Source organism: Artemia franciscana, chromosome 9 (assembly GCF_032884065.1).
Source record: "Artemia franciscana chromosome 9, ASM3288406v1, whole genome shotgun sequence".
NCBI lineage: Eukaryota > Metazoa > Arthropoda > Branchiopoda > Anostraca > Artemiidae > Artemia > Artemia franciscana.
This window is the reverse complement of record NC_088871.1, coordinates 4671123-4698598: the sequence shown is the minus strand read 5'-3', so window position 1 is coordinate 4698598 and position 27476 is coordinate 4671123. Positions and strand designations below refer to the sequence as shown.

General features: G+C 35.4%; 1 protein-coding gene and 1 long non-coding RNA gene across 5 annotated transcripts in view; one reads left to right on the top strand and one right to left on the bottom strand.

Annotated features, from left to right (window-relative positions):
- LOC136030918 (GATA-binding factor A-like) overlaps nucleotides 1-27476 on the top strand; it is a 119473-nt gene that overhangs the window by 67037 nt on the left and 24960 nt on the right. For all 4 annotated transcript variants that reach the window (XM_065710024.1, XM_065710021.1, XM_065710022.1 and 1 more), the window contains exons 2-3: nucleotides 2700-2845; nucleotides 6747-6941. In XM_065710024.1, coding sequence (XP_065566096.1) covers nucleotides 2842-2845; nucleotides 6747-6941 — 199 coding nt within the window. In that variant the 5' untranslated portion in view covers nucleotides 2700-2841. The remainder of the gene's footprint in view (nucleotides 1-2699; nucleotides 2846-6746; nucleotides 6942-27476) is intronic.
- Nucleotides 1-27476, bottom strand: part of LOC136030920 (uncharacterized) — an 82446-nt gene that overhangs the window by 43947 nt on the left and 11023 nt on the right. The gene's annotated exons all lie outside the window — the stretch shown is intronic.

Genomic DNA, 27476 nt, shown 5'->3' with positions numbered 1-27476 from the left:
TCAAAGGTGGATTATACAGCAAAATATTGCAAAGAGGGGAAGGTAACGAGGGTGCCAATAATTTTCCAAACTGAACATTTTAATTTAAAAAATAGTGAAAAAGAAAATAAAGCCATGGAATAAGGGAGCCAGAAAAAGAATTGGGGATGGGGTACCAATGGATCCACCAGTGACATAGTTTAAAGCGTGTTTGCAGTAATTAGGAAGATGATATGTTACAAAACGTACAATTTTACTTGGGAGTAAAATGGAGGGATAAAATTTGAGTTGTCTTTTTTTTACATGTATTTACAAATAGCTCTTTTTAGGGAAAGTTCTTGTCTTGCCCTCTGATTTTTTTTTTTTTTTTTTTTTTTTTTACAGGACATGACAATTGTTATGTTTTTTCTATTATTTATATTTTTTTTTGTGTAGGCAAGCTGAATGGTTTCTGGATTCCTAAGAGTTTTGCTTGAATTATTTTCCCTTTGATTTCAATATGTGGAAATATGAGTAATACTGGTGTGAAAAGTTGAATGTTTTATTTCTATTTACCCCATGCAATTTATTTTAAGGCTTAGTAAGTGTTTTCAAGAAGTTAAGCTCCATGTTTAGTGGGTGGTAAAATCTATCTAAATCTCAAAATGGTCGAAGCTTGAAATACGGTTGCAAAAGGAGTGTAGTATGCAGAGTTTTAATCTCTGTCAAACATGTTCGCATGCTTTGCAAGGAGTATGATAGAACCCCCCTCTCTTAGTGAGTTTTCCAATTCCAGCCTGCTGATCACTAACGCTAGTGAATTATTTTCCCGAAGTGATTTCTAAATGTTCTTGTAATTGTTCTCTCGTTTCATAATTTCCTGAATTTCTAGTCTTCAATTGAAAACGGATAAAAGCTATTGCCTTGCAGATTACATATAATGTACCTACAAAACGAACTTGATTAAACTGACTTGTGATATTTCCCTATGGGCTATTCGCAGAGTTTGCTTTTTCTAACGCTTTTCCTTGAAACTAAACTTATCTTTAGACAGGAATGTATCCAGGATTTCATTTTTGGGGGCAAGGGGATGTTTTACACAATGTTTTTGTTTAATTCATTTTTATTACGTTTTTACGAGTCAGAAAAACATTTCCGGGGGAGGAGTTCAGACCCCTTAACTGCCCTCCTGGACGCGGCCTTGTCTTTAGATAAATGGAAATATGTATATCGACAAAATCAGTGTTTCAAATCCAGTGGTGATTGTATAATATATTAGGTCCTGTATAAATTACTGTAGTCTTCTCTTCATCTTGTCGGCATTTTTTCAGATAACGATCTATTATTTTACCGCAAATTCATCTATGCAGGCTATTCTGTCATGAAATAAAACTAACATTCATGGAAACATAAATTTAATTTTTGTCGGAAATTACAACATATACACTTCTCTAAAAGAAGGGGGTGTTAATCAATAAATTGTGCAAGCATAGGAAGGGGGAGTGTGAATTCCTGGTCAAACACCATGGTCGGATTTTACATCAAATAGCATGCAATATAGCATATGAAAAGACTAGTAGATAAATCAGATATGGGCCTTTAAATGGCCAATGATTTATAATATGTTTATGGCTTAGGTGTACAAATAGTTGGTAGTAACGAAAAAGCTATGTACAAAAATGTGGAATTTTGCTTTTTTGCCGGAAGAAAGATCACGGATGCGTTTTTTTGCTTTCTCCAGGGATACTCTTAGCGAACAAGTAATTTCAGAAGATCGGGAGAGGGTTCATTTGATTGAAAATCAAAAGTTCTAGTGCCCTTTTTAAGTGACCAAAAATATTGGAGGGCAAATAGCCCCCTCCCACACTCATTTTTCCCCGAAGTCGCCCGATAAAAATTTTGAGATAGCCATTTTTTAAGTATAGTCGAAAAATCTAATAACTATGTCTTTGAGGATGACTTGAATCCCACAGTCCCCGGGGGAATGGTTTCAAGATTTGAACTTTGCCTATTGTTTGCACATAGTATTGGTTGTTGGAAAATGTACAGACGCTTTTCAGGGGACATTTTTCTGGTGGAGGTGAGAGGTGTTACGCGAGAGGATCTTTATATGGGGAAATTTTCCGTGGAAGGGGAGCCAGATTTCCCAGCATTATTTAAAAAGCGATCAACACCCATTCTCCTCTCTGTTAAACATAAAGCTTTTTCACTAATATCCTTAACTGCAGAAATTTTATTTTAAAAAAGTTTTTTCAACTGAAAGTAAAAAGTAACATTAAAACTTAAAACGGACAAAAATTATTACGTATATAAAGAGATTCGCTATCTCCTCAATACCTCGCTCTTTAAGCTAAAGTTTGATTTGTTGTTCCAGTTATTTAAGAATGACTCCTAAATCACAAAGGCCGTTTAATTAGAATGAAAAACTCTTTTAAAAGTTCTAAAAAGAACTTAAGCGTACAGAATGAGGTATTGAAGAGAGGGTGACCCCCCCCCCATATACTTAATAATTTCTCTCTGTTTTAAGTTTTAATGTCGCTCCTTACTTTTAGTTGAAAAAAACTCTGTAAATTGAAAGGTTGCTTGATTACCTTTCAACAGTCTTTATTCATAATATATTTTTAAAATGTTCTTCCATACGGAGGGTTCTCTTTTTAAGCTTTATAATTACCATAGCTGCCATTTATTCGGGCAGTATTTTTTTCTTGTAATATATTTATAAATATATATATATTTTTTAGTATATCTGGACATTGGAACCGAAATACGCCTTACTTGCATCACGAAAGCTTATCTTCAATACAATGTACTTTACAATCACAAAAACTACCTCCGTGGGAGGATCCAATATTGCAAGCCGCTTGGGGCTCAATCCAAACTTCAATGGGTAAGTCTTGTTTTCATTGGAGACTCGAGCGAGAGAGGGATAATCTCTTTTTTTGCGCCTACTTTCTCAAAAGACTATGTACAATTAATTTAACTTATTCTGATTTAATTATATATTAATTTTGTTTCTTTTAACACTTAATTTTGCGGGAAAGGATTTTGGCAAAGGGTACAACTAAGGTAAAGTACCTTCTCTTGTCCCCTCTTTACGGAGGAGGAAGTAGATTTGGACAAACTCTGGGAGTACCTCCTCTTTTCTCATTTTAGCAAAAATATATACGCTCAATTGATTTGCTATTCCCTGACATTCTTCAAAATAGAAAACCGTCGATAATAGCTTGAGTGGGTCCATACGAGTATATAGATGGATATTTGGAAAGAAGGAATAGTTTACGCAATTAGGTTATTTTATCTGTCTACTTTTCGCTGTGTATTTGGTTTTTGTAACCTTGTTTTTGATCATTTCCTGTTTTACAGACATTTTTTGTTGTTAACGTAGCTCCTGGGCTTTTGGAATACACATAGATCAATTTCTAAGACTACCAGTCCGACATTTTGTAGGATTTAACAGAAATGTGACACTTTTCGGGTAAACAGTCCTTTTCAAGCCTCCTTCCCTCCAAAAAATAAATGATGGGTTTGTGTGTACATCTGGGAATCTTAGAAGGATACCCATATTTATAATAGGTTGTGAACCTCTTATTTCCTTGTTATTTATGTGTGAGTCTTGATACTTACTAATCACTACATTTTCAGAAAGGTATTTATTCATTTGCACTCTTAATCCTACTTTTAAACAGCCCTTTCTAAACCTCTTACTATATCCATTTCTTTGACCAGTTGAAATATGCCATTCAGTTAAGAAAACATATTGGGACTGGTGGAATTTTCGTATTGGAACTTAAAGACTTAGGTACGACGCCATGGCAGGTATGCATAAAGTTAGGGGGGCTATTTTGCTCAAAAGTTTGTAATTTCTACGGCTACGATAAGGGACTATCAAGCGGCGATACTTGTGCTTAATTGTGTGTTTAATTTAGTCATGGAAACTCTTAAAGAGTTTTACCGTTTCAGAAGTTTAGTTTACATTAAATAAAAAATAAGGTTTTTCTGTTGAAAGTAAGGAGCAATATTAAAACGAGCATGAGGGGGCTTGCCTGCTCCTCAGTACCTCGCTCCTTACGCTAAAGTTTTATTCAGAGATTTTAAAAAGCTTGTTATTCTAAGTAAACGCCCCTTGTGTTTCAAGCCTCGTTCTTAAATAATTGTGACAAAAAGTCAAACTTTAGCGTAAAGAGTAAGATCCTAAGGAGGATGCAGCCCCATCATATAGGGAAAAATTTCTCTTTGTTTTGACTTTTAATGTTGCTTCTTACTTTCAGTTGAATTTCTGATCGTTTTTTAAATAGTGCCGGTAAATTGGGCTCACTCTCCATGAAGAATTCTCTCCCCTCATGGGAAATTCCTCCGTGGAAAGTTACTCACACTCAAAATACACCCCCTCTCAGTAAAATTCTCTTTGGGTAATTCTCCTTTAAGTTTCCCTCCTTATAATTCCGTCCTCGCTTAAAATCTCCGCATCCCCCTCCGCCGTAAAAATGTCTTGCGGACGATTCAGCCTGAAGATTTCTCCTTACCATACCTGAAAAAGATATAATTTCTAATCTTTTGCCCGAGCTTTCTGGAAATCCCTTCTTCCATGTAATTTTTTTCCCAAAAATCCAAACACGTTGAAAATAGTTTCTTGATATTTCCCCCGGAACATATCCACATACAAAATTGAGTTGGCAAAGAGAAAGTGAGACAAATAAAAATAATTTCAAATAGAAATTCTGTACAGTCCCCCAATGCAGAATTTCCTCTTGAAAGTTCACCACCGAAAATTGTCATCCCCACGAAAAATTTTCCCTACGGAAACCCACCCAAGCAAAAAATCCCCCCATCCAGAAAAATGCCTGTACACTTACTGAACTGTACACTTCCCGAAAACAAATACTATATGTAAACAATGGGCAAATTTCATAACTAACAGGCCTCTCCCACGGGCTGTGAGGGGTCACGTTACGCCTAAAACATAGTTATTGGCTATTTCAGCAATGCTGAAAAAAAATGGTTTTCTCAAATTTTTTATCGAACAACTTTGGGAAAAAGAGGCATTGGAGGGGGACAGTTGCTAATTTTTTTGGTCCCCTAAAAAGAACACTAGAACTGCGAATTTCCGTTTGAATGCACCCTCTCCTGATCTTTTAGAACCATTATTTTGATGCGATTACTTCTAGAAAAAAGATAAACACGCATCCGTAACATTGTTTCTATTAAAAAGTACAAAATTCCACATTTCTGTATATAGGAGTTTGAAACTTCTGTAGTAGGTTTTTTTTATATGCTGAATCTAATGGTATGATTTTGATTCTTTGACTTTTTTGGGGAGGGGGTGTTCCTCCCTTTTTCAAAAATCAGGCAAGTTTTCTAAGACTCGTAACTTTTAATGAGTAACACTAAACTTGATGAATCTTATATATTTGGAATCAAACAGTTCGTGGTAACGAACTGTAAGTAAGGAGCGATGTGGCTAAATTATAGCCAAAACTGTATGAAACAGAGTCTTGATAATAACAGATACATCAAAAGAATCAAATTTTGATGCTTATTCAAAATATATAAAATTCATGAAGTTTAATATTACCTATCAAAAGTCGGAGAAAATTCGACTAATTCTTGAAAAAAAAATTCTTAGGGGGAAATACCCATAAGAAATCAAGTGATCATAAGGAAAATCACACCATAAGATTCTAATTCTGAATCCTATGGTGTGATTTTCCTTAAGATCACTTGATTTCTTATGGGTTGTCTCTGAGGCTGTGTTATTAGCTGTGTCTCTGAGGATGACTTGACCCCCCTCAGCCTCCGGGGGAAGGGCTGCAAGCTATGAACTTTGCCCATTGCTCACATATAGAATTGGCTATTGAGGAGGAAAAATATATTTTCGTGGGGGAGGGGGATTTTTCGGTTGGGGAGAGCTTTTCTCATACATTTCAACAGCTCCGGAGGGACTCCCATCACATCCAGCTTCTTTCCCATTTTTGAGCGACTTCAGGGCTTTTACAACTTCCTGAAAGAGGATGGGGTCCGAAAATATATACAGGTTCAACAGGGGCAGACGGGGACAAACAGTGGCTCATGGGGTATGGGCTGCTTCAGAACGCCCGAAAAATATTCACTTCAAAGGTTCTGGACATCTGCATCAGGAGGATGAAAATTTGATTGAACCAGGTTTGGCGCAGCAACCCAAATCACTATAAGACTGAATTTTTTTCCAACACGTGGTATTGACTAATGGGCCGTTTGTTTTAGCTGTAGGAATTTTAGTTGTATGGCGAAATAATAACTTTTTGTCGATCTATTCGGTAGTTTCTCTACTTATATTTTAACTACTGAGATGTCATACGGCTCTTAAAATTCACAAGTACTTCTCAAGCTCGGATTTTCTTAGCAATCTTAAATTTTTTTTATCCAGCTCATTAAAACCAAGACAACGCCATTTTTGATGCGGCCACAGTAGAGTAGAGAAGATTCGTGAAAAAATATCAAAACCCGAAAAATAGTAGCTTCAATTCAATTTGCATAGGGTTTATGCTAATGGAGGCCTGGCCCTTCAACAATTTATATTGCAAAATTTTAAAACAAAACAAATTGCAAAACAAAATTTCCAAATTTTGGGATGTTACAGCGTGATCTTGCCGAAATTACTTGAAAGGAGTACCTCATGGTCCTAGGAAATGAATTTCCCCTGTCATCTTCCCCATATATCGCTTGTGTAGGTATATAGATATACGTGAGGTGTCAGACAATCTGTAAAATATTTATTTATTTGCTAGAAGGTTTATTTATTTTTTTTGTAGCATATCCAATGTCAAATGAAGCAGCCAATTTCAATTCTTCTTTTCTCCGTCAAAGAGGGTCTCAACCTCTTTCAAGCATAGAACAACTTTCAAAGCCAGAAATGATACAACCGACTTGGAGTGCCACTACTGGCTGGTCTTCTCCTCAGCTATCAGCAATGTATTCTGGAAAACTCCACGCCGGAATCACCCCAGGTATGCGTGTGTTCTTTCTAATAACACATCCGCAGTAGGACTGTACTTACGGAGAAACGGGGCCTGGTGGATGACCCTTCTAAAATGTTCCAAAAAACACAAACACGCACTTTTTGGCTAATCCATGTTATTCTCGATAGACATTGCCTAGTTTACCTTTACCTGGTCAAAATCAAGGATGCAAGTCTGGTGCACACATCCTTTTAAGGGGAATGTGCTTTAAGATTCTTGCATGCTTTCTAGGCGAGATATGTAGGTAGAACTACAGAGAAGGGAAGTGCAGTGTCAAAAAATTGGACAGGAGACTTCTCCCTGGGTCTCCCAGGGATGTTGTTTCGTATATATATATATATATATATATAAATATATATATATATATATATATATATATATATATATATATATATATATATATATATATATATATATATATATATATATATATATATATAATATATATATATATATATATATATATATATATATATATATATATATATATATATATATATATATATATATACATATATATATATATATATATATATATATATATATATATATATATATATATATATATATATATATATATATATATATATATATATATATATATATATATATATATATATATATAGAAATAAATAACATAAAGGATATGTTCGCTATGCTATGTGCCGTGCTCACACCAATTGGTCTTCGCCAACATTGTAATTCTCTAAAATTCTATATCTATAATGTAACTTCCATTTATTCCTGACTTCCAAACCAGTCTGGAAAAATTTACTCCCTAATTTTCGAAATTATTCTCAAGAAAATTATATCTTGATATCTGAATTGTTTTTTTATGCTACAAAAGTTTACGTTATGTTTTTGGACAAATTCCTGGAAGAACAGTTAATTTTGTAAATTGATAGGTTTTGAAATAGACTTTCTCTAAAAGTCTTTTATGTCTGACCCTTATTCTTTATTCGATATTTTTAATTGTTGAATAGTTTGCTCATGACGATTGTGATGAATAATGATGATGATTATGGTGATCTGAACGATTCTCACCTTACACAAATGTGAATGAACTTGCTTAGGTGTGAGAGATTATCCTTAACTTAGCGTAAGTTAACCGACTTCTGTAAACAACAAGTTTCCTTCGCTAGTTATACATTGCTTTTGTTTTGTAGGTGGACGGGCAAAATTCTCAAATCTACAATAACACTACGATATCGAGAGAAATTGTAGAAATATCTGTATTCAACATGAATGTTTATAAATATCTGTATTTCATAAATATCTATATTGGGCTTATGGGGATCGAAACCCCATATGTCGGCCCTCGCGAGTGATTGTAACCGGTCTCCTTTTGTTTCTCTTCTAGTGTTCTATTTTCGTGGTTCGATCCTTAGATTTTGTCCTGAGCAGTTTTTTCGCTTTTTTTTTTTAGGGACTAAGTGTAACAAATCCATATTTCATTTTTAATAAATAACGTCTTAATATTTGGTGGCTAATCAAAGCGAATTTTATCAGACCAATCCTCCCCGCAATAATATCCTGTTTGCTTCATCTGTTAAAAAGAGATAAGAACGTGTCTCATGGAAGGTCCTTATCTTAGTTTACCAAACAACGAAATTTACCGCAAACCAATTTCACCTCGCAGCAGGTGATGTTTCCAGAATCAACTAGAAGGATCGTGTTAACATTTAGGTTGTTTAAAGTAAAAACGTATTTTACGCGTTGTGTTTTGATTATGGACAGCCTGTGGAAGAAGGTGAAAGTCTGACAATGGTGTAAATTTCCCCTAGTAAAAGAAAAGAAATACTGAAATAATTGTAAAGATTTGGACTTATTTAGATGGGACGGAATAAAAAAAAAAGAAATGGTCTTTCTTTTCGAACTATTCGAGGTGCTGTTTCTAGCGATTTCTAGCTTTATTTTTGGAGCCATTTACATTCCCATTTTAAAGCAGATAGAGACCTCATTTCTTTTCTTGAAGTAACCTCAGGTGTTAACTTGAAAACTATCGCTTGAATTTTTGTATTATGAAGCTTGTATGATTATTTTCATCGTAACACATTAATGCCAAAAATAAGAAATATTATTTTCTTGAAATAAAGAAATGTTTTTATCCGTTTTTATGCTTAAAAACAAAATAAAACCTTAAATCTTCTGATAACAAAAGAATTTAAAAAAGCACAAATACAATCATTGTCTCGAGAGAAGATTTTTTTCTGGTTATGATATTAAAAAATGCTTTTCAATGAGGAGGAGCGGGTTCCATCGATTATGCAGTCAATACCTTGCTTTCTCCCTCTTTTCTGAATTATCTATGTGAGACACAACTTTTAAAATTATTTTAAGGATTCTCTGAACGGTTAGAAGGGTATAGCCCGTCCACCAGGCTTTCAGGACGTCCATGTCTCGGGAATGAAGATGGTATTTAGTTCAACAATGTTTGTATCTGTGTTTTTCCGCAATTCTACATATTTTAGGTAAAGTTTAAAAGACTCAATTAGAGTCCAGCACACAGCAGAAGGATAGTGGGAGTCCTCCTGAGATCGGTCAGAAACTTTGAAAGAAGCCCCCTGTTGTGTAAAGATTCTGCAATTTTAAGGTCAGATATTGGCAATTATGCATGTTTAAGAAATTTGGGAAGGGAAATTAAAAACAACTTGACCAAATAGTGCTTTTTCGCCATATCAGATGATGAACGGTACCAAGGGGTCCTTGGGGCCAGAGCCCCTCTCCTGAAATTTTGTGCATTTTTTCTTTAACTTACTAAATACATTTTTTTAGTGTTGGACTCCTCCCAAAACAAGAGCTAACAGCTCATATGGCACTTGTGACGAGGCGAGAAGAGCTAAGAGCCAAGAGATCATATGGTATGAGCTCTAACAAAATTCTATGAATCAATAGATTGATTTAAAAAGGAAAATAAGAGGCTTAATGCCGGTCAGGATTCAAAATAAGAGCTCTTGAGTCACGATCTCCTTCTAAATATCAAAATTCATTAAGATCCGATCATCCACTCGTAAGTTATAAATATCTAATTTTTTATAATTTTTCCTCTCCCTTTAGCCCCCCCAGATGGTCGAATTATGGAAAACGACTTTATCAAGTCAAATTGTGCAGCTCTCTGACACGCCTACCAATTTTCATCGTCCTAGCACGTCCAGAAGCACCAAACTCGCCAAATGACTGAACCCCTCCCCCCAACTCCTCCAAAGAGACCGAATCCAGTACGATTCTGTCAGTCACGTATCATGGACATTTGTTTATTCTATCCACCAAGCTTCATCCCAATTCCTCCACTCCAAGTGTTTTTCCAAGATTTCCCCCTCCAACTCCCCCCAGTGTCCAAAGATCTGGTTGGAATTTGAAATAAGAGCCCTGAGACATGAATTTCTTCTAAAAATCAAATTTCATTAAGATCCGATCATCTATTCGTAAGATAAAAATACCCCAATTTTCAAGTTTTCCAAAAATTCCGGTTTCCCCCTCCAACTCCCCCCAATGTCACAGGATCTGGTCGGAATTTAAAATTAGAACTTTAAAGCAAAAGATCCTTCCAAATATCAAATTTCATTAAGATCTGGTCACCCTTTCGTAAGTTACAAATACCTCAATTTTCAAAATTACCCCCCCCCCATTCCACCAAAGAGAGCATATCCGGTCCGGTTATGTCAGTCACGTATCTTAGACAGGTTTCTATTCTCCACATCCAGTTTCATCCTGATCTCCCCGCTTTAAGTATTTTCTAAGATTCCCGGTCCCCCCAACCCCCCCCCCCCCAATTACACTTGATCCGGTTGAGATTTAAAATAAGAGATCTGAGTTACGAATTCCTTCTTAACATGAAGTTTCATGAAGATCCGATCACTCCTTCGTAAGTTAAAAATACATCATTTTTTCTTATTTTTCAGAATTACCCCCCCCCCCCCCCCAATAGAGCGGATCCGTTCCAATTATGTAAATCACGTATTTAAGACTTATGATTATTTTCCCCACCAAGTTTCATCCCGATCCCTCCAATATAAGCGTTTTCCATGATTTTAGGTTTCCCTCGCCCAACTCCCCCCCAATGTCACCAGATCCGATCGGGTTTAAAATAAGAGCTCTGAGCCACGATATCCTTCTAAATATCAAATTTCATTGAGATCCGATCACTCGTTCGTAAGTTAAAAATGCCTCATTTTTTCTAATTTTTCAGAAATACCACCCCCCCCCTCCAACTACCCCAAAGAGAGCGGATCCGTTCCATTTATGTCAATCATGTATCTAGGACTTGTGTTTATTTTTCCCTCCAAGTTTCATCCCGATCCCTCCACTCTAAGTGTTTTCCAAGTTTTAGGTTTCCCCTCCCACAATGGCACCAGATCCGGTCAAGCTTTAAAATAAGAGCTCTAAGACACGATATCCTTCTTAACATTAAATTTCATTGAGATCCGATCACCCGTTCGTAAGTCAAAAATACCTCATTTTCCTAATTTTTCAGAATTACCTCCCCTCCCTCCAACTACCCCAAAGAGAGCGGATCCGTTCCGATTATGTCAATAATGTATCTGGGACTTGTGCTTATTTTTCCCATCAAGTTTCATCCCGATCCCTCCACTCTAAGTGTTTTCCAAGATTTTAGGTCCCCCCCTCCAACTCCACCCAATTTCATCAGATCCGGTCGGGATTTATAATAAGAGCTCTGAGACACAATATCATTCCAAACATCAAATTTCATTAAGATCCCATCACCCGCTCATAAGTTAAAAATACTTCATTTTTTCTATTTTTTACGAATTAACCGGCCCCCCACTCCTCCCCAGATGGTCAAATTGGGAAAACGACTATTTCTAATTTAAGCTGGTCATGTCCCTGATACGCCTGCCAAATTTCATCGTCCTAGCTTACCTGGAAGTGCCTAAAGTAGCAAAACCGGGACCGACAGACCGAAAGAATTGGCGATTGCTATATGTCACTTGGTTAATACCAAGTGCCATAAAAACAGCGTATTCCCCTGCGACATATCCCAAACTCAAGGATAATCTTCTAATCCCTTAAAAAGGCAGACCTGAGTGCATTAGTGTAGATATATAATCTAGTCTAGTCGTGCACACTGACAAACTTTTGGAAGAGGGCACTGTTGCGATCTGATTCTGCAATTTTAGGTCCAGAAATTGGCAAATATTCATGTCTAAGAAATTTCACCTGAATTTACTAGGGGTTGGATTCATCCAAAATTTTGAGGCCCTGCTTCATGTAGGGTATGTACTTGTGCCTAATTTTGGTTTAAGTTACAAGAGAAGGCCACATTTTTTTTCGTGGGCCAATACCCAACAATGTTCTTAATCGGACAAGACTGAACTAAACTATTTCCTGCCATTAAATGGCATGCCTAGTTACAATGCCAGGTGAAATGACTCTTCTTTGCTCTGAATTACAAGAAAATGTGTTAGCCATTGTGTAATAGATCAGTTGATATAAAATGTTTTCTTGGAAATCTTACACTCTTGAGAAACTTGGTCTTAAAGGTCATCCAAATCTTCTCTCCGTTAGAAGAAATATCTTCACTATTTACAGTTGTTGTCAAAGCTAAAGTAAATCTGACATGCATTACATCTAAAGTAAATAAAACATTTTGAGAAGAACAAAATAAGCAATTAAGACATTTCATCCAGGCGTCGGTACGTCGCACTTGTTTCAATGTCATATTCATTTTTTGTTCAATGTGGGTCAACTCAGCATGTCATCGTAGTTGACGCTTTCATATGTCAAAATTTGAGTTAATATACTTTGTTGCCAGGCACGTAAAGCAAGTGAACATGTGGTTGCTTTAATGCTTAGATAATAATGAAATTGATCATTTTCCCATAATTACCATAGCTTCTAGAATTCAGCTATGGGGCACTGGAAAGCTTATTTTACCCCACTCTTTATTATGGATTAAGTAAAGCATTAATAAATTCATTAATCGTTATCAAGATTAATAATTGACTAGTTCAATACATATTGGGCATTATTTTGAAATTTAATAAAGATGAGAATCCAGTTGATGTTTTTTTTAAGCGTATATTAGGCCTTGATAATAAGTTAAATGCATTAATGCTGAGAGGGGATATAGGAATAAAGTGTATGCGACACAGTTGGCTAATTAGTGTGATTAAACATTGGGAAAGGTTGTCATCGATAGAAGATAATAGGCTATTTAAACAAAGCATTTTTAATGATGCTCCAAGATATGAGGAAGGATTCATGGCCAAATCAGGCGAAGAATATATTAGACCGTGCAGGGCGAAGTAACTGATGGAATGAGGGAAAGGGAATTCGAGAGATGGTAGGGACTGCATTCAGGTTAGTTGCTACTAGGATTAGAGTCTCGAGAAGTTCATCTTTGACCAACTGAGAACAGGGGCTTGATTTCGTCAAAATCCTGTGGGGGGGGGGGGGTAAGTTCTCAAATCAATTGAAAATGACAGTGAAAAATGAGTCATGTATTACTATAAAGGCAAAGATATACCGAAGAAAACTGACCTGTTTCTCTGGATACTTGAATTATGCAGGCTTGTCTTAATTTTGGCCAGGCTTTTTTGCGGAAACTAAATTTCAGATGGGGGGAGGACACACTGAGGTCTGGGGAGGGCAAAATTGGGTCTCTAGGGGACATTTGTATCCCTGCCCCATAGCAAATTACGCCCCTCACTGAGAAAGCCGCCTCACCGTCCCTTGGGCTATATGCGGAGGTCAAGGAGAACTGGAGCAAAGAAGTTTAAGACAGACAATGACTTTAAGGGTGAATTTTATGTCTCGTGGATAACGAAAGAAGTATTAAGGGAGGGCTAGATTGAGGGATGGTCCTTACACTTATCCTCTGCATGGAAAGATGGACGAGTCTTTGTGTCATTTTTAGGGGAAATGTGGGTGGAAATTTTTGGCTGGAGTACGGGAGAAGAGATTAGAGTTTGAAAATTAAGAAAAGTAGGTGTTATTTAGATATAAATAATATTGGTAGATTTGTCTGGGTAGGTATGAACCATCGTGAAGATTCTCTTGAATAGTCAGTTCAAGTGTTTTGCCAGTTTACGTTTTGATGGTGTATTTTTTGCTTATTTGTTGTGAGTCACCATGGCCCAATAAGGCTTTCGTGTGAATGAATCTATCGAAATATCTATCTATTAATAATAGCTTAGCCGGTGGAAAGATCCTATGCATAATATTTTCTAAGTATGAGCATTTCAACAGGGTCCCAATATAAGGGAACCAGGCATCATTAGAAGTCATATATTAACAAGAGACATAAGACCAATTTAATCTCTTATTAATTAGTCAGTAATCTTAGCATAGACTTAAAGATTTATTCCTTTCAGCATTACTCTAAGAAAATACTTTCAGTCAGACACCGTTTACGAGTTTGGCTGACTCCATCTCAATCCAGCCTGATTTGAAGCTTAAATATTCGAAGGAACCTTAAAAAAGAGTAATAGATTAATACATACTGCCTATTCCTCACTATGAATTAGCCTCCAAGGCAGGGATTGGTCTATGCACAGGGCTGGGGAAGGGGGGGAGCATATTTAATTTTGACGAATTTATCGGCTCAACAGATTCCATAGTGCAATTTCGATTGCATGGGTGGATAATTGCTCCAATATTTATCATTAAAGTACCGTTTTGGTTTTTTTTTCTTGCCTAAAAAATTGAATGGGTCATAAAACGAAAGTCAAATTTAGTATAAGAAAAAAACATCATGCAAATAGCTTCGAACATTTCAGTTAGGTATCAGGAATTCGGAAATCCACAGGAGGGAAGAGCGGTTCCTTTAAAGACTAAATTAACCTAACAAGGCTGAATTTGCACTTTTGAGATATTTTCAACGCTTAATCCTCCTCCAACTAGAAAAAGGTACCACAGGCCTGCCTCTCGGCCAGGAATATTATTTCCAGGCTATCAAAAATACTCAGACACAGTCTGGGGTACTTGCATTATTTGGAACTAAATCTTGTGGCATCAACGGTGTTGTTTTGATTAAAGATGTTAAGTATTGGTTCAATGCAAAGATTTGCGACATATCCTGGCATTTTTAAACTTCGGGAAATAGCAAACATATCCCTATAGGAAATAAATTGTTCAAAACTACCCAAGAAGAAAATAGGTGATGAAAACCAACAGATACCTTTTTTCTTTGGGGGGGGGGGGGTAAAATGCAGAGCCTGGCTCCCTTTGAGGGTGCACATAGAATCAAGGATCAATACCAAAAAAGGTGGAGCTTTTGAATTAAAACTTGAATTAGATTTCCCAGTTGCGTCGCGTATATATATATATATATATATATATATATATATATATATATATATATATATATATATATATATATATATATATATATATATATATATATATATATATATATATATATATATATATATATATATATATATATATATATATATATATATATATATATATATATATATATATATATATATATATATATAGAACACATGTGAGGATTAGTTTTAATTTTCATTGTGTTCCAAAATTTTTAATGTTTGTAAAATATATAACCCTTTTCTAGCCAAAAAGCTCTCCCTACATTCATCCCCCCAGAGCCATCCTTGGGCTGGTAGTGCCCGGGACACTGTAATTAAAAAGTAATTACAATGCTCCCCTTCCGATTCAAATGTAAGCAAAATAAAGCCAAATTAAAGTGAAAAATTTGATCAAAGTGAGCAATTTCGCGACGCCCAGCTGTGGCTCCCGAGGAAGCTGACCTGGCTGCCCCCCTCCTTCCTCGGAACAGCTAGACAGAGAAACCTCTGCCCTCCTCCCATACCCTCCCCATATTTTAAGAATATTTAGAACATCTGAAACTTTTTAAAGTAGGCCCATATTAGAAAAATAGACATTTAGGTATATACGTGTGATATATCTCTCGCATAAAGGAATAAAAGAAAACTAATAGTTCGTTTCTTACTAAAAAATAAACAGCTAACACCATCTGAAATTACCAGTAAAACTGAATCAACCTAGACAAATATTTGCTTTGTAATTTTTGTTTTCTACTGTCTAAATTTAGATCACATTAATTTATAGATAAGAGAACCACTTTTGCCAGAAAAGAAAAATAAGTATATCTTGTTTTTGAGTTGTTTAAAAAAACAAGTCCCCTGGTAGCAAGGTCTAATTTTAGGTGGGGATGCCTATTTTGAACACTCATTTTCTACGAAATATTTATCTGGCTCATGAATTGGTCTTAAAATTGCAGCCAAAAATATATTTCCTTCTAAAAAAAAAACAACTCTGACTTTAAGTTGGTCTTAAACACACACGTACAAAAAGGGTCCCTCGCATGAGACCCTTAGACAAGGTTCATGGGACGGAAATCACCTTTTCTTCGTTCTTTTGGTCTCCCCAATTTTTTTAATACCCCCCCCCCCCCCCGAAAAAAAACGATCCTGAATGCGGTTCTTCCTAGTAGATACACTCTTTGCACAATCTTAATATGTAATGTTAAATTAATTCCTATTGAGTCACTTATAATTTAATGTATTAGTATTAGTACTAATACTAGAAATTGTAATTTAACAGAGAAATTAACATTTAGTATTAGAAATTAGAAACACTATATAATTTAGAGATTATTAATATATTATTTTCAGTTTAATATCAACAGGTCTTTAAAAATTATTCTGTCATATATAGTTTCTCGATAGCTTTTAAATTATAATATTTTCTCCAGGACACGAACAATTTCAAGGGAACCGAATATTTTTATAAATCACAGAAGAACCTCTTTTAAAAAAAAGGTGCGACAATGTAAAATACCTGTCAGAATCGTTTGTAATTTATAGATAGTATTGACAAAAAAATCTAAGATTTTAACAAACAGATGGAACATTCAGAACAGCTGCGAATTGTCGAGTACTTTTTTGGAGTTCTGCTGTTTTCTTACTTCTAAATAAGTCAACATAGGTCACAAGAGCAAGGGCTATAAATTTCAGCGCGTCAAGCGGTCCACTGAAGAAAAACGGATTGAGTTACAATATTGGGATGAAACCATTTACCTCCATAGAAGTTTTGAATTTAAGAATACATTTATTGCTTGTGTTGTTGTATATGGGTCGTAAATTCTCAATGGATTGTTGTGCTTGAGCATATGGAATATTTCTATTACTCATGAATCAATTGGAAATTATTGAAATCCCCATGTGATCAATTAAGTAACGCAATTTCTGTAGTTTTATGGGCTTTTATGATTTTAATTGCTTTGATTACATCTCAATCTTATAAGAAAATAAAACTTTGAAGGGTTGTTTCAACTCTCAATCATTTCACTAAAACAGAGTGATTTAAGAGGTTTGTATCTTAGGGCAGGTTTGTGTGTGTGTGTGGGGGGGGTGTAATGAAGTGGTGGATAAAACTTCTGAAGTATTTATACATTTCTAAAGGCTCCCATATAACTCAACGCAGACCTCGCCCCATTCAACTCAATTTTTTCAACTCAACATTTCTAAAGGCTCCCATATAACTCAACGCAGACCTCGCCCCATTCAACTCAACTTTTTGCTGGTTCAACTCCCCTTCATCTCAATCCCAAAGCAACTCAACCCTTATTCAATTCACCTCATGTATTTCTATCCTCATTTAATTAAACCCCATGCAGCACAACATTAATTCAATTCAAGTCCTGCAATAGGTTAGATTTGGTTGAATATGGCTTAGGTTGTAAAAGGGTTGAGTTGAATGTCTAGATTTGGTCGGTTTTAAGTTATCCACACGCTTTTTATGGTTCATTTCAGGCTATTGATTTCTTTTGGGAGGTGGGGAGTAATTTGACTTTCTCTTTAGTGATCATCTGCAAATATGGCCTTAAGTATTTTACAGCCGTCTTGATAATACCACCCAAGAATAAAATATAAACAATAAAAAATATAAATAATATAAAAATAAAACCACCCAAAAAATGGAATACCAAGGTTTTGCTTTGCTCTTAATTAGGAGCAACATGATAATTGTGTGGGGCGTTTATTTAATAACTTACTCACTATTTGCTTGTTGATTATTATATTTGAGTGCAAAGAATCCAAAAGTTTATGGTGTAGTGTTTTATCACCCCATTGTTTTAGATCGTCCTTCTTTCACAAACAGTTTCATTTTTTTTAACATTTAATTTAGAAGCAAACATAGTTGTATTATAATTATAAGTAGGGTTAGTAGCACATGTACTAATATTCATTTTGTTTATTTTTCAATTATTAGCTGTAAGGAGACTGAGCAGTTAAAACAATTACGAACATAAATGTTTCTTTATACGGCATCAAGCAAACTCTTATATTCTTTAACATAGTACATTCTGAAATCAAAATCAGGCCTTACTTTTTTTGGGTACGTGTCTGTTAAACAAGACACATTCAACAAATATGCTGTGCAAAATCTGACACAAACTAGTTTCCTCTCTAGGATCGGTTATGCTCTGCTTATTTTGAGTGAGAAAAACTGCTGTATATATATATATATATATATATTAAATGTTTAATATATAGAGGTGGTTATGGGTTAGGTAGGGTTGGGTTAGGTATTTAATATAATGCGTTCTGCGCGGCCTGCTTTCCTTAATTCTCTGTCGTAGTTTCCATAATTTTGTTCCTAAAGTATTATATTATCGTCATGTTTAGTATATCAAACAGTTCTTGGTAACGAACTGTAGTAAGGAGCAACCCGGCTCAATTGTAACCAAAACTCTAAAAAATGGAATTTTGATATCAGAGTTTTTGCTGATTTTAGATATATAAGTTTAATTAAGTTTAGTCTTACCCATCAAAAGTTACTAGCCTGAGAAAACTTGTCTTATTTTAGAAAATAGGGGAAAACACCCTCCAAATGTAACAGAATCTTAACAAAAATCACACCATCAGATTCAGCGAACCAGAGAACCCTACTTTAAAAGTTTCAAGCTCATATCTACAAAAAAAGTGGAATTTTGTATTTTTTGCCAGAAGACAGATCACGGATGGGTGTTTATTTTTTTTTTTTTTTTCGAGGGGTCGTCGTATCGATTCAGTGGTCCTAGAATGTCACGAAAGGGCTCAATCTAAAAGAAATTAAAAGTCATACTGCCCTTTTTAGTGACCAAAAAAATTGGAGGCCACCTAGGCCCCCTCTGACTCTTCTTTTTTTTCCCAAGGTCACCGGATCTAAATTTGAAACAGCCATTTTGTTAAGCATAGTCGATAAACTTAATAATTAGGTCTTTCAAAACGACTTAATTCCCCACAGTTCCCGGGGAAGGAGCTGCAAGTTATTAACTTTGACCATTGTTTACACATAATAAGGGTTACTGGGAAGTGTACAGACGTTTTCAGGGAAACTTTTTCGCATTGAGGTGGTGGGGGAGGGGGAAGGGGGCTAAATGGGAGGATCTTTCCATGGAGGAATTTATCATGGGGGAAGATAATCAAACAGTTCGTGGTAACGAACTGTAGTAAGGAGCGACCCGTCTCCATAGAAAACAAAACTCTAAAAAATGGAATATTGATACCAATAGTTACATCATAATTGCATTTTAATGCTTAAAATTGCATAAAAAATTGCATTTTAATGCTGATTTTAAATATATAGCTTTCATCAAGATTAATCTTACCTATCAAAAGTTACGAGCCTGAGAAAATTTGCCTCATTTTAGAAAATAGGAGAAAAAACCCCCTAAAAGTCATACAATATTAACGAAAATCACACCATCATATTTAGCGTATCAGAGAACCTTATTGTAGAAGTTTCAAGCTCCTATCTACAAAAATGTGGAATTTCGCATTTTTGGCCAGAAGACAAATCACGCATGCGTGTTTATTTGTTTGTTTTTTTGTTTTTTTTCCCAGGGGTGATTGTGTCGATCCAGTGGTCCTAGAATGTCACAAGAGGGCTCATTCTAGCGGAAAATAGAAGTTCTAGTGCTCTTTTTAAGCAACCAAAAAATTGGAGGGCACCTGGGCCCCCTCCCACGCTCACTTTTCCCCAAAGTCACCGGATCAAAATTCTGAGATAGGCATTTTATTCGAAAAACTTGATAACAATGTCTTTGCGGACGACTTATTCTCCCGCAGTTCCCGTGGGAGGGGTTGCAAGTTACAAACTTTGACCTGTGTTTACATATAGTAATGGTTACTGGGATGTTTACAGACGTTTTCAAGGGTATTTTTTGGTTTGGGGGGAGTTGAGGGGGGAGACTACGTTGGAGGATCTTTCTATAGAAAAAACTTCTCATGGGAGAAGAGACTTTCAATGAAGATGGCGCAGGATTTTCTAGCATTATTTAAAAAAAATGAAAAAATAGATATGAAAAGTTTTTTTCTACTGAAAGTGAGGAGCAGCATTAAAATTTAAAACGAGCAGAAATTATTACACATATGAGGGGTTTACCTCCTCGTAATACCTTGCTCTTTATGCTAAAGTATTTTTAGTAATTTCAACTATTTATTCTACGGCCTTTGTGATTCAAGGGTCATTTTTATAGAATTGGGACAAATTTATGCTTAGTGTAAACAGCGAGGTATCAACGAGGGGTGAACCCCCTCATATACGCAATAAAAACATACAAATATAGAAGTTCGTTACGTAAGTTAATTCGTAAATTACGTATATTTTTTACTAATGAAAATGTTCGTAAAAAATTAGAAATTCTAGTTGCCTTTTTAAGTAATCAAAAAATTGGAGGGCAACTAGGTCTCCTTCGCTACTTTTTTCTCAAAATCTTTCGATTAAAACTATGAGAAAGCCATCTAGCAAAAAAAATTAATGTGCAAATTTCGTTTTAATTATGTATGTGCGGAGAGCCAAGATCAAAACAAGCATTAATTAAAAAACGTCCAGAAATTAAATAAAAAAACAAGTCTTTTTTAAATTTAAGTAAGGAGCGACATTAAAACTTAAAACGAACAGAAATCACTCCGTATATGAAAGGGGCTTTACCTCTTAAACGCCCCGCTCTTTACGCTAAAGATTGACTCTTTCTCTTAACTCTACTTCTTAAAACAGTAAAAAACTTTAGCGTAAAGAGCGGGGCATCGAAGAGGAAAAGCCCCTTTCATATACGGAGTAATTTCTGCTCGTTTTAAGTTTTAATGTCGCTCCTTACTTTCATTAAAAAAAAAACTAGTTTTTTTTTTAATTTCCATGAAGAGGCGCAGGATTTCTAGCATTATTAAAAGAAAACAATAAGATAATAAATAAAAAAGGTGTTTTTTCAGCTGGAAGTAAGGAGCAACATTGAAACCTAAAACTAACAGAAATTATTACGTATATAAGGGGATTCGTCTCTTCCTCAATACCTCGCTCTAGACGCTAAAGCATTTTTAGTAATTTCAACTATTTATTCTATGACCTTTGTGATTCAGGGGTCGTTCTTAAAGAATTTGGACAAAATTCAAGCTTTTGTGTAAAGAGCGAGGTATTGACGAGGGGCGAACTCCCTCATATACGTAAAAAAATACAAGTGGGCCTATAGAAGTTCACTTACGTATATTTATTACTAATAAATACGTTTGTAAAAAAATAAAAAATTCTAGTTGCCTTTTTAAGTAACCCAAATTTGGAGGGCAACTAAGCCTCCTCTCCCACCCCCTTTTTTTATCAAAATTTTCCGATCAAAACTATGAGAAAGCTTTTTAGCCAAAAATAAAATAATGTGCAAATTTCGTTTTAATTGTTAATGTGCGGTGAACCAAAATCAAAGCATGAATTAATTCAAAAACATTCAGAAAATTAAATAAAAAAACAAGTTTTTTTAAACTGAAAGTAAGGAGCCACATTAAAACTTAAAACGAACAGAAATTATTCCATACATGAAAAGGGTTGTTCCCTCCTCAACGCCTCGCTGATCGTTATTCAAATCATGCTGGAAATCCTCTCTTCCGTCGAAAATTTTCCCCGAAAATCCCATATCCCCCTGCAGAAGATCTCATCATTTGGTTTCCATCCCTTCTATATATTTCCCCCGGACAATTCCCCCGATATATCTCCATAGATAAAATTGAGTCGGCAGAAAGTATGACAAATAAATGAATTTCGTATTGGAATTCTGGCAAATTCCCCCAGTAAAAAATGTTCAATGGAAAGCTACCCCCCCCCCCCCCCGGAATTTTTTCTCTGAGGAAAATTCTCCCCTTGGAAAATCTTCCCAGCTGAAAATCCCCCCTCAAAAAAGGTCTGTATACTTCACAATAGCAAATGCTATACGTAAACCTTGGGCAAATTTTATAACTTACATCCTTTTCCCAAGGGAATGGGGGAGGTATTGTTATTCCGAAAAGCACAGTTGTTGGACCTTGATCTATCCCGAACAAAATGGCTATCTGAAAGTTCTGATCGAACGATTTTATGGGGAAAAGGGGCATGTCAGGGGGCTAGTTGTCCTCCAATCGTTTTTATCACTTAAAAAGGGTACTAGGAAGTTTTAATTTTCGTTCGAATGAACCCTCTTCAATTATTCCAGTGCTATTGGTTAAATAAGATCACCTCTGGAAAAAAAAATACACTCGCATTTGTGATCGGTCTTCTGGCAAAAAAAAACTAGCCTCCACATTTCTTGAGATGGGACCTTGATGTATTTACGGTAGAATTCTCTGATATATTGAATCTGATGCTGCGATTTTCATTAAGATTCTTTGACTTTTTAGGGGTGTCTCCCCACTTTCTGAAAATCTGGCAAATTTTGATGGGTAACATTAAACTTAATGAACCTTATATGTTCGGAATCAACGTAAAAAGCTAACTCTATTGATGTATTTATTGATGTCCGAAGTTCCTTACATATCCTTGCATATTGAAGCATATTTCCTTAAGAGTAAGCTAAGTAAAATTTATTACATACTTTTATTGAGCCATTTTGTATCAATTAGTAACGCATAAGAAATCACTAGACAGCTTCTTTAAGGTTTATTCTTTTTTGAAACATAATATTTACTTGTGGCACCTTTGAAGTTTAGTAACTTTGAAATGTAATTATTCAATATCAGAGAATGGATTTTTACTTTTTACGGTTGCTGCCCCCTTCGCGATTTTATTAGTGATATAAACAATGATAAACTATGATTAAACAATTTGTGGTACAAACTGTAAGTAAGAAGTTACCCGCCAAAAAAAATAACTGCAACTCTAAAAACCGGAATTTTGGTACCAATGGATGCATCAAAATAATTGAATTCTTATGGTGATTTCAAATATGTAAGTTTCATCAAATTTAGTCTTGCCTATCAAAAGTTACGGGCCTGAGAATATTTGCCTTATTTTCGAAAAAAGGGGAAACACCCTCTAAAAGGATGGAATATTAATGAAAAGCACACCGTCAGATTCAGTGTATCAGAGGACCCTATTGTAGAGGTTTCAAGCTCCTATCTTCGAAAATATGTACTTTGAATTTTTTGCCAGGAGAAAGATCACAGATGTGTGTTTATTTGTTTCTTTTTCTTCTTCCCAGAGGTGATCTTATCGGCCCATGGGTCCTAGAATATCGCAAGAGGGCTCACTCGAGCGAAAATTAAAAGTACTAGTGCCCTTTTTAAGTGACCAAGAAATTGGAGGGCAACTAGTCCCCCTCCCACACTCATTGTTTTCCCAAGGTTATCCGGTGAAGATTTTGAGAAAGCTATTTTGTTCAGCAAAGTCGAAAAATCTAATAACTATGTCTTTGAGGATGACTTTATTCCCCACAGTCCCCGGAGGAGGGGCTGCAAGTCTTGAACTTAGCTCGTTGTTTACGTACAGTATTGGTTATTGGGAAGTATAAAGACGTTTCCAGGGGATATTTTTTCCGGTGGGGGTCGTGGGGAGAAGGTTTCGTGGGAGGATCTTTCCATCAAGAAATTTTTCATGGGGGACGGGAATTTTCAATGAAAGGGATGCCGGATTCTCCAGTATTATTTAAAAAAGGACCAGAAATTAAATGAAAAAAAAAATTTCAGCTGAAAGTAAGCATCAGCAGAAACACTTAAAAAGAACAGAAAATATTACGAATACGAGGGGGGTTGCCTCTGCTTAATAGCCTGCTCTTACGCTAAAGTTTTTTTTTTAACTTTTAAAAGGAGTGATTATTCTAATTAAACAGCCTTTGTGATTCAATAGTCATTCTTAAATAACTGGAACAAAAATCAATCGCGGATTATTATAAGGCTATAATTAGTTTTAAAAAGTAAATTCATAATCAAATTTGGTTTTAATTATTCATGTACGGTGAGCAATCTTCAAAATCTGCATTAATTCAAAAAAATCCAGAAATAAATAAAAAATAAGATTTTTTAATTGAACGTAAGGAGCGGCATTAAAGCTAAAAACGAACAGAAATTATTCCGTATATGAAAGGGGCTGTCCCCTCTTCAAAGCCCCGCTCTTTACACTAAAATTTAACTCTTTCTCAAAACTCTACTTTTTACAGCAATAACTTCTGTATCTTTCTGTATAATTTCTGTTTTTTAAGTTTTAGTGTCGCTCCTTTCTTTCAAACAAAACTTTTTTTTTATTTAATATTGATTTAAATTGTCGGGGATTGTGTTACTAAGTTGAATCAAAGCAAAAATCAATTCAAGGTCAAGCACCTGTTCATACTGTGGACCCGTGTTAGACAAAAGCAAGTTCATAAGAGTTTTTCTCAGTTTGATTGGTAAATACTCAAAAGGGGATCAGAATCTGTCAACATTACTAGTTTGTTTGGTGGCACACTGACCCCCCACCAAAATGTTTGTTTAGGAATTTTTAGTGGTGATTTTTCGGCTTGTGATTGATCATGCGACATTATTTTTGTGCTAAAAATAAAGAGATCAAACATTTAAAGTCTGCTTTGCAACAAAAGCTTGAGAGAGTGACTAATACCTAGCTGCCATATTTGAAACCTGGGATATTGGAGGGTAAAAAAAATAGGGTTTTCTTCTACAATTTCTTAAACAGTAGAGACATATTTTAGAATGTATTACATATTAAACTCGTTTCACGATTTTTGGACTGGAAAAAGAGCTCAAAGAAAATGGGATATTTGTGAGGGTTAGATCTTTGGCGGTTTAGAGTTGGAACATAGGGATCAAGCGCTACTAGCGCCATAGCAGTGTAGCGGCTGGTGAGCTCCTTAAAAAGGGAGAAAGTACCAAACATAGAATGAAATTTGCAAGGGGGTGCCCACTTCTTGCCACCTGCTGTACCTCTTGGAACACTAAAGCTCTACCGCGCTTGATAAAGCCCGTCATCACTCTTGGCACAATTTCGGTACGCTGGATGCGTGCCACCTGGTGTACATGATTTTGTAGAGTGAGCACAACCTTGAATATTTGACATGATTATATACAACGCAGTAGAAAAAGCTGAAATTTATCTGTAGCTGATAATTAATCACCTTTTTTGTTTCAAAATATATTCTAAATAAAAATCCAGTCGGCAATTTGCCTGGGGAAAGCTTAGCAGGTAGAAAAATGCTTGGCATGCATTTTGAAGTACCTAAAGAGACAAGTATTTAGTAGTATCTATTCAAACAAAGTAACTAACCGCTAGCTGGTGTTACTTTTTTTTTCTTTTACTTCAGTGCCAGTTTCCACTGAAAAGTTTCCCATATCCTTTGCTCTAGTTTATGGCTTTTTCTCGTATTCTCCGAAAAGGAAAAAGAATGAAATCAACTTTAGAGCGAAAACTGAGACAATTATATGACAGTTTCTATATTAATTAAACAAATGTATAATCTAGATATGAAATCAACAATTAAATTAGCTCTTATAAAATAAATAGGAAGACATTGCAAGTTTGAAAAAAAGTCCTGTCATCATAAATTGAACATGAAATATAAACTGCGCTTTAACCTTTTGAGGGGTCACCGAAATTTGTTTTCAGTCCAGTGCACACTTGGCAAAATAGCGCATGAAAAATATGCAAACGGCCAAAGTCTTGTGTACATTTGGAAACAACAGCGTAAACATCAGATTAATGAGCCTTTAAACACCCCTTCTAACCCCCTTCTTATAATTGAAAACAAGTAAAATAAAAAGATCATTTTTGAAAAATTACCAAAACAAATCTCCAAAAAGACTAATTTTTGAAAGTTGTGTTTTCTAAAAAAAAAAAACTTTTTAAGTCCTAGGAGGTCGGAAAACCCGAAAAGTGGCACCAAAATCGGATATGATTTGAGAATTGTTCTTGCTTTTGAAATATATACCTATTTTTATTGTTATGAAGTACTTCATTAAAATTCTAATTAAGAAAAAGTAGTGTTTATGCCTGCAAAAGACACAAGAATTTAATTATAGGAACTGGGATTTTGGGGGGGGGGGGATATTAATACAAGTATCAAGAAAAAGACGAATTATGTTAATTTTATTGAAAAAAATATAAGCAGTTACGAAATTAATGCGATTAAAGAATGGGGGCTGAGAAGGGAAATTAATGCCCCGCCTAACATCCTCACCCTGCATACGGATCTGATCCATATTTACTGACTTAAGTGAGGATTCTAAACAGCTCTCATTTCTAACACCACTCCATATCCCAATCCTAAAGCTACTGGATTTTTTCAGTTTCAACTTCAGGTTTTATCTTGTTCTAAATTGTACTACAGATGTTCTTACTTCTTACCCAGGGGATTATTAGTGTATTCTGGATATCAAACAGTTCGTGGTAACGAACTGTAGTAAGGAGCGATCCGGCTCAATAGTAACCGAAACTCTAAAAAATGGAATTTTGGTACCAATAGCTACATCAAAAGAATCGAATTTTAATGCTGATTGTAAATATATAAGTTTCATCAAGTTTAGTCTTATCCATCAAAAGTTACGAGCCTGAGAAAATTTGCGTTATTTTAGAAAATAGGGGGAAACGCCCCCTGAAAGTCATAGAATCTTAACGAAAATCACACCATCAGATTCAGCGTATCAGAGAACCCTACTGTAGAAGTTTCGAGCTCCTATCTACAAAAATGTGGAATTTTGCATTTTTTGCCAGAAGGCAGATCACGGATGCGTGTTTATTTTTTTTTTTTTTTTTTTTTTTTTTGTTTTTTTTTTTTCCCAGGGGTGATCGTATCGACCCATTTGTCCTAGAATGTTGCAAGAGGGCTCATTCTAACGGAAATGAAAAGTTCTAGTGCCCTTTTTAAGTGACCAAAAAAATTGGAGGGCACCTAGGCCCCCTCCCACGCTAATTATTTTCCCAAAGTCAACGGATCAAAATTCTGAGATAGCCATTTTATTCAACGTAGTCGAAAAACCTTATAACTATGTCTTTGGGGACGATTTACTCCCCCACAGTCCCCGTGGGAGGGGCAACAAGTTACAAACTTTGACCTGTGCTTACATATAGTAATGGTTATTGGGAAGTATACAGGCGTTTTCAGGAGGATTTTTTTGGTTTGGGGGAGGGGTTGAGAAGAGGGGGATATGCTGGGGGAACTTTCCTTCGAGAATTTGTAATGGGAGAAGAAAATTTCCATGAAGGGAGAGCAGGATTTACTAGCATTATTTAAAAAAAAAACAATTAAAAAATAAAAGTGAAAAAGCTTTTTCAGCTGGAAGTAAGGAACAGCAATAAAACTTA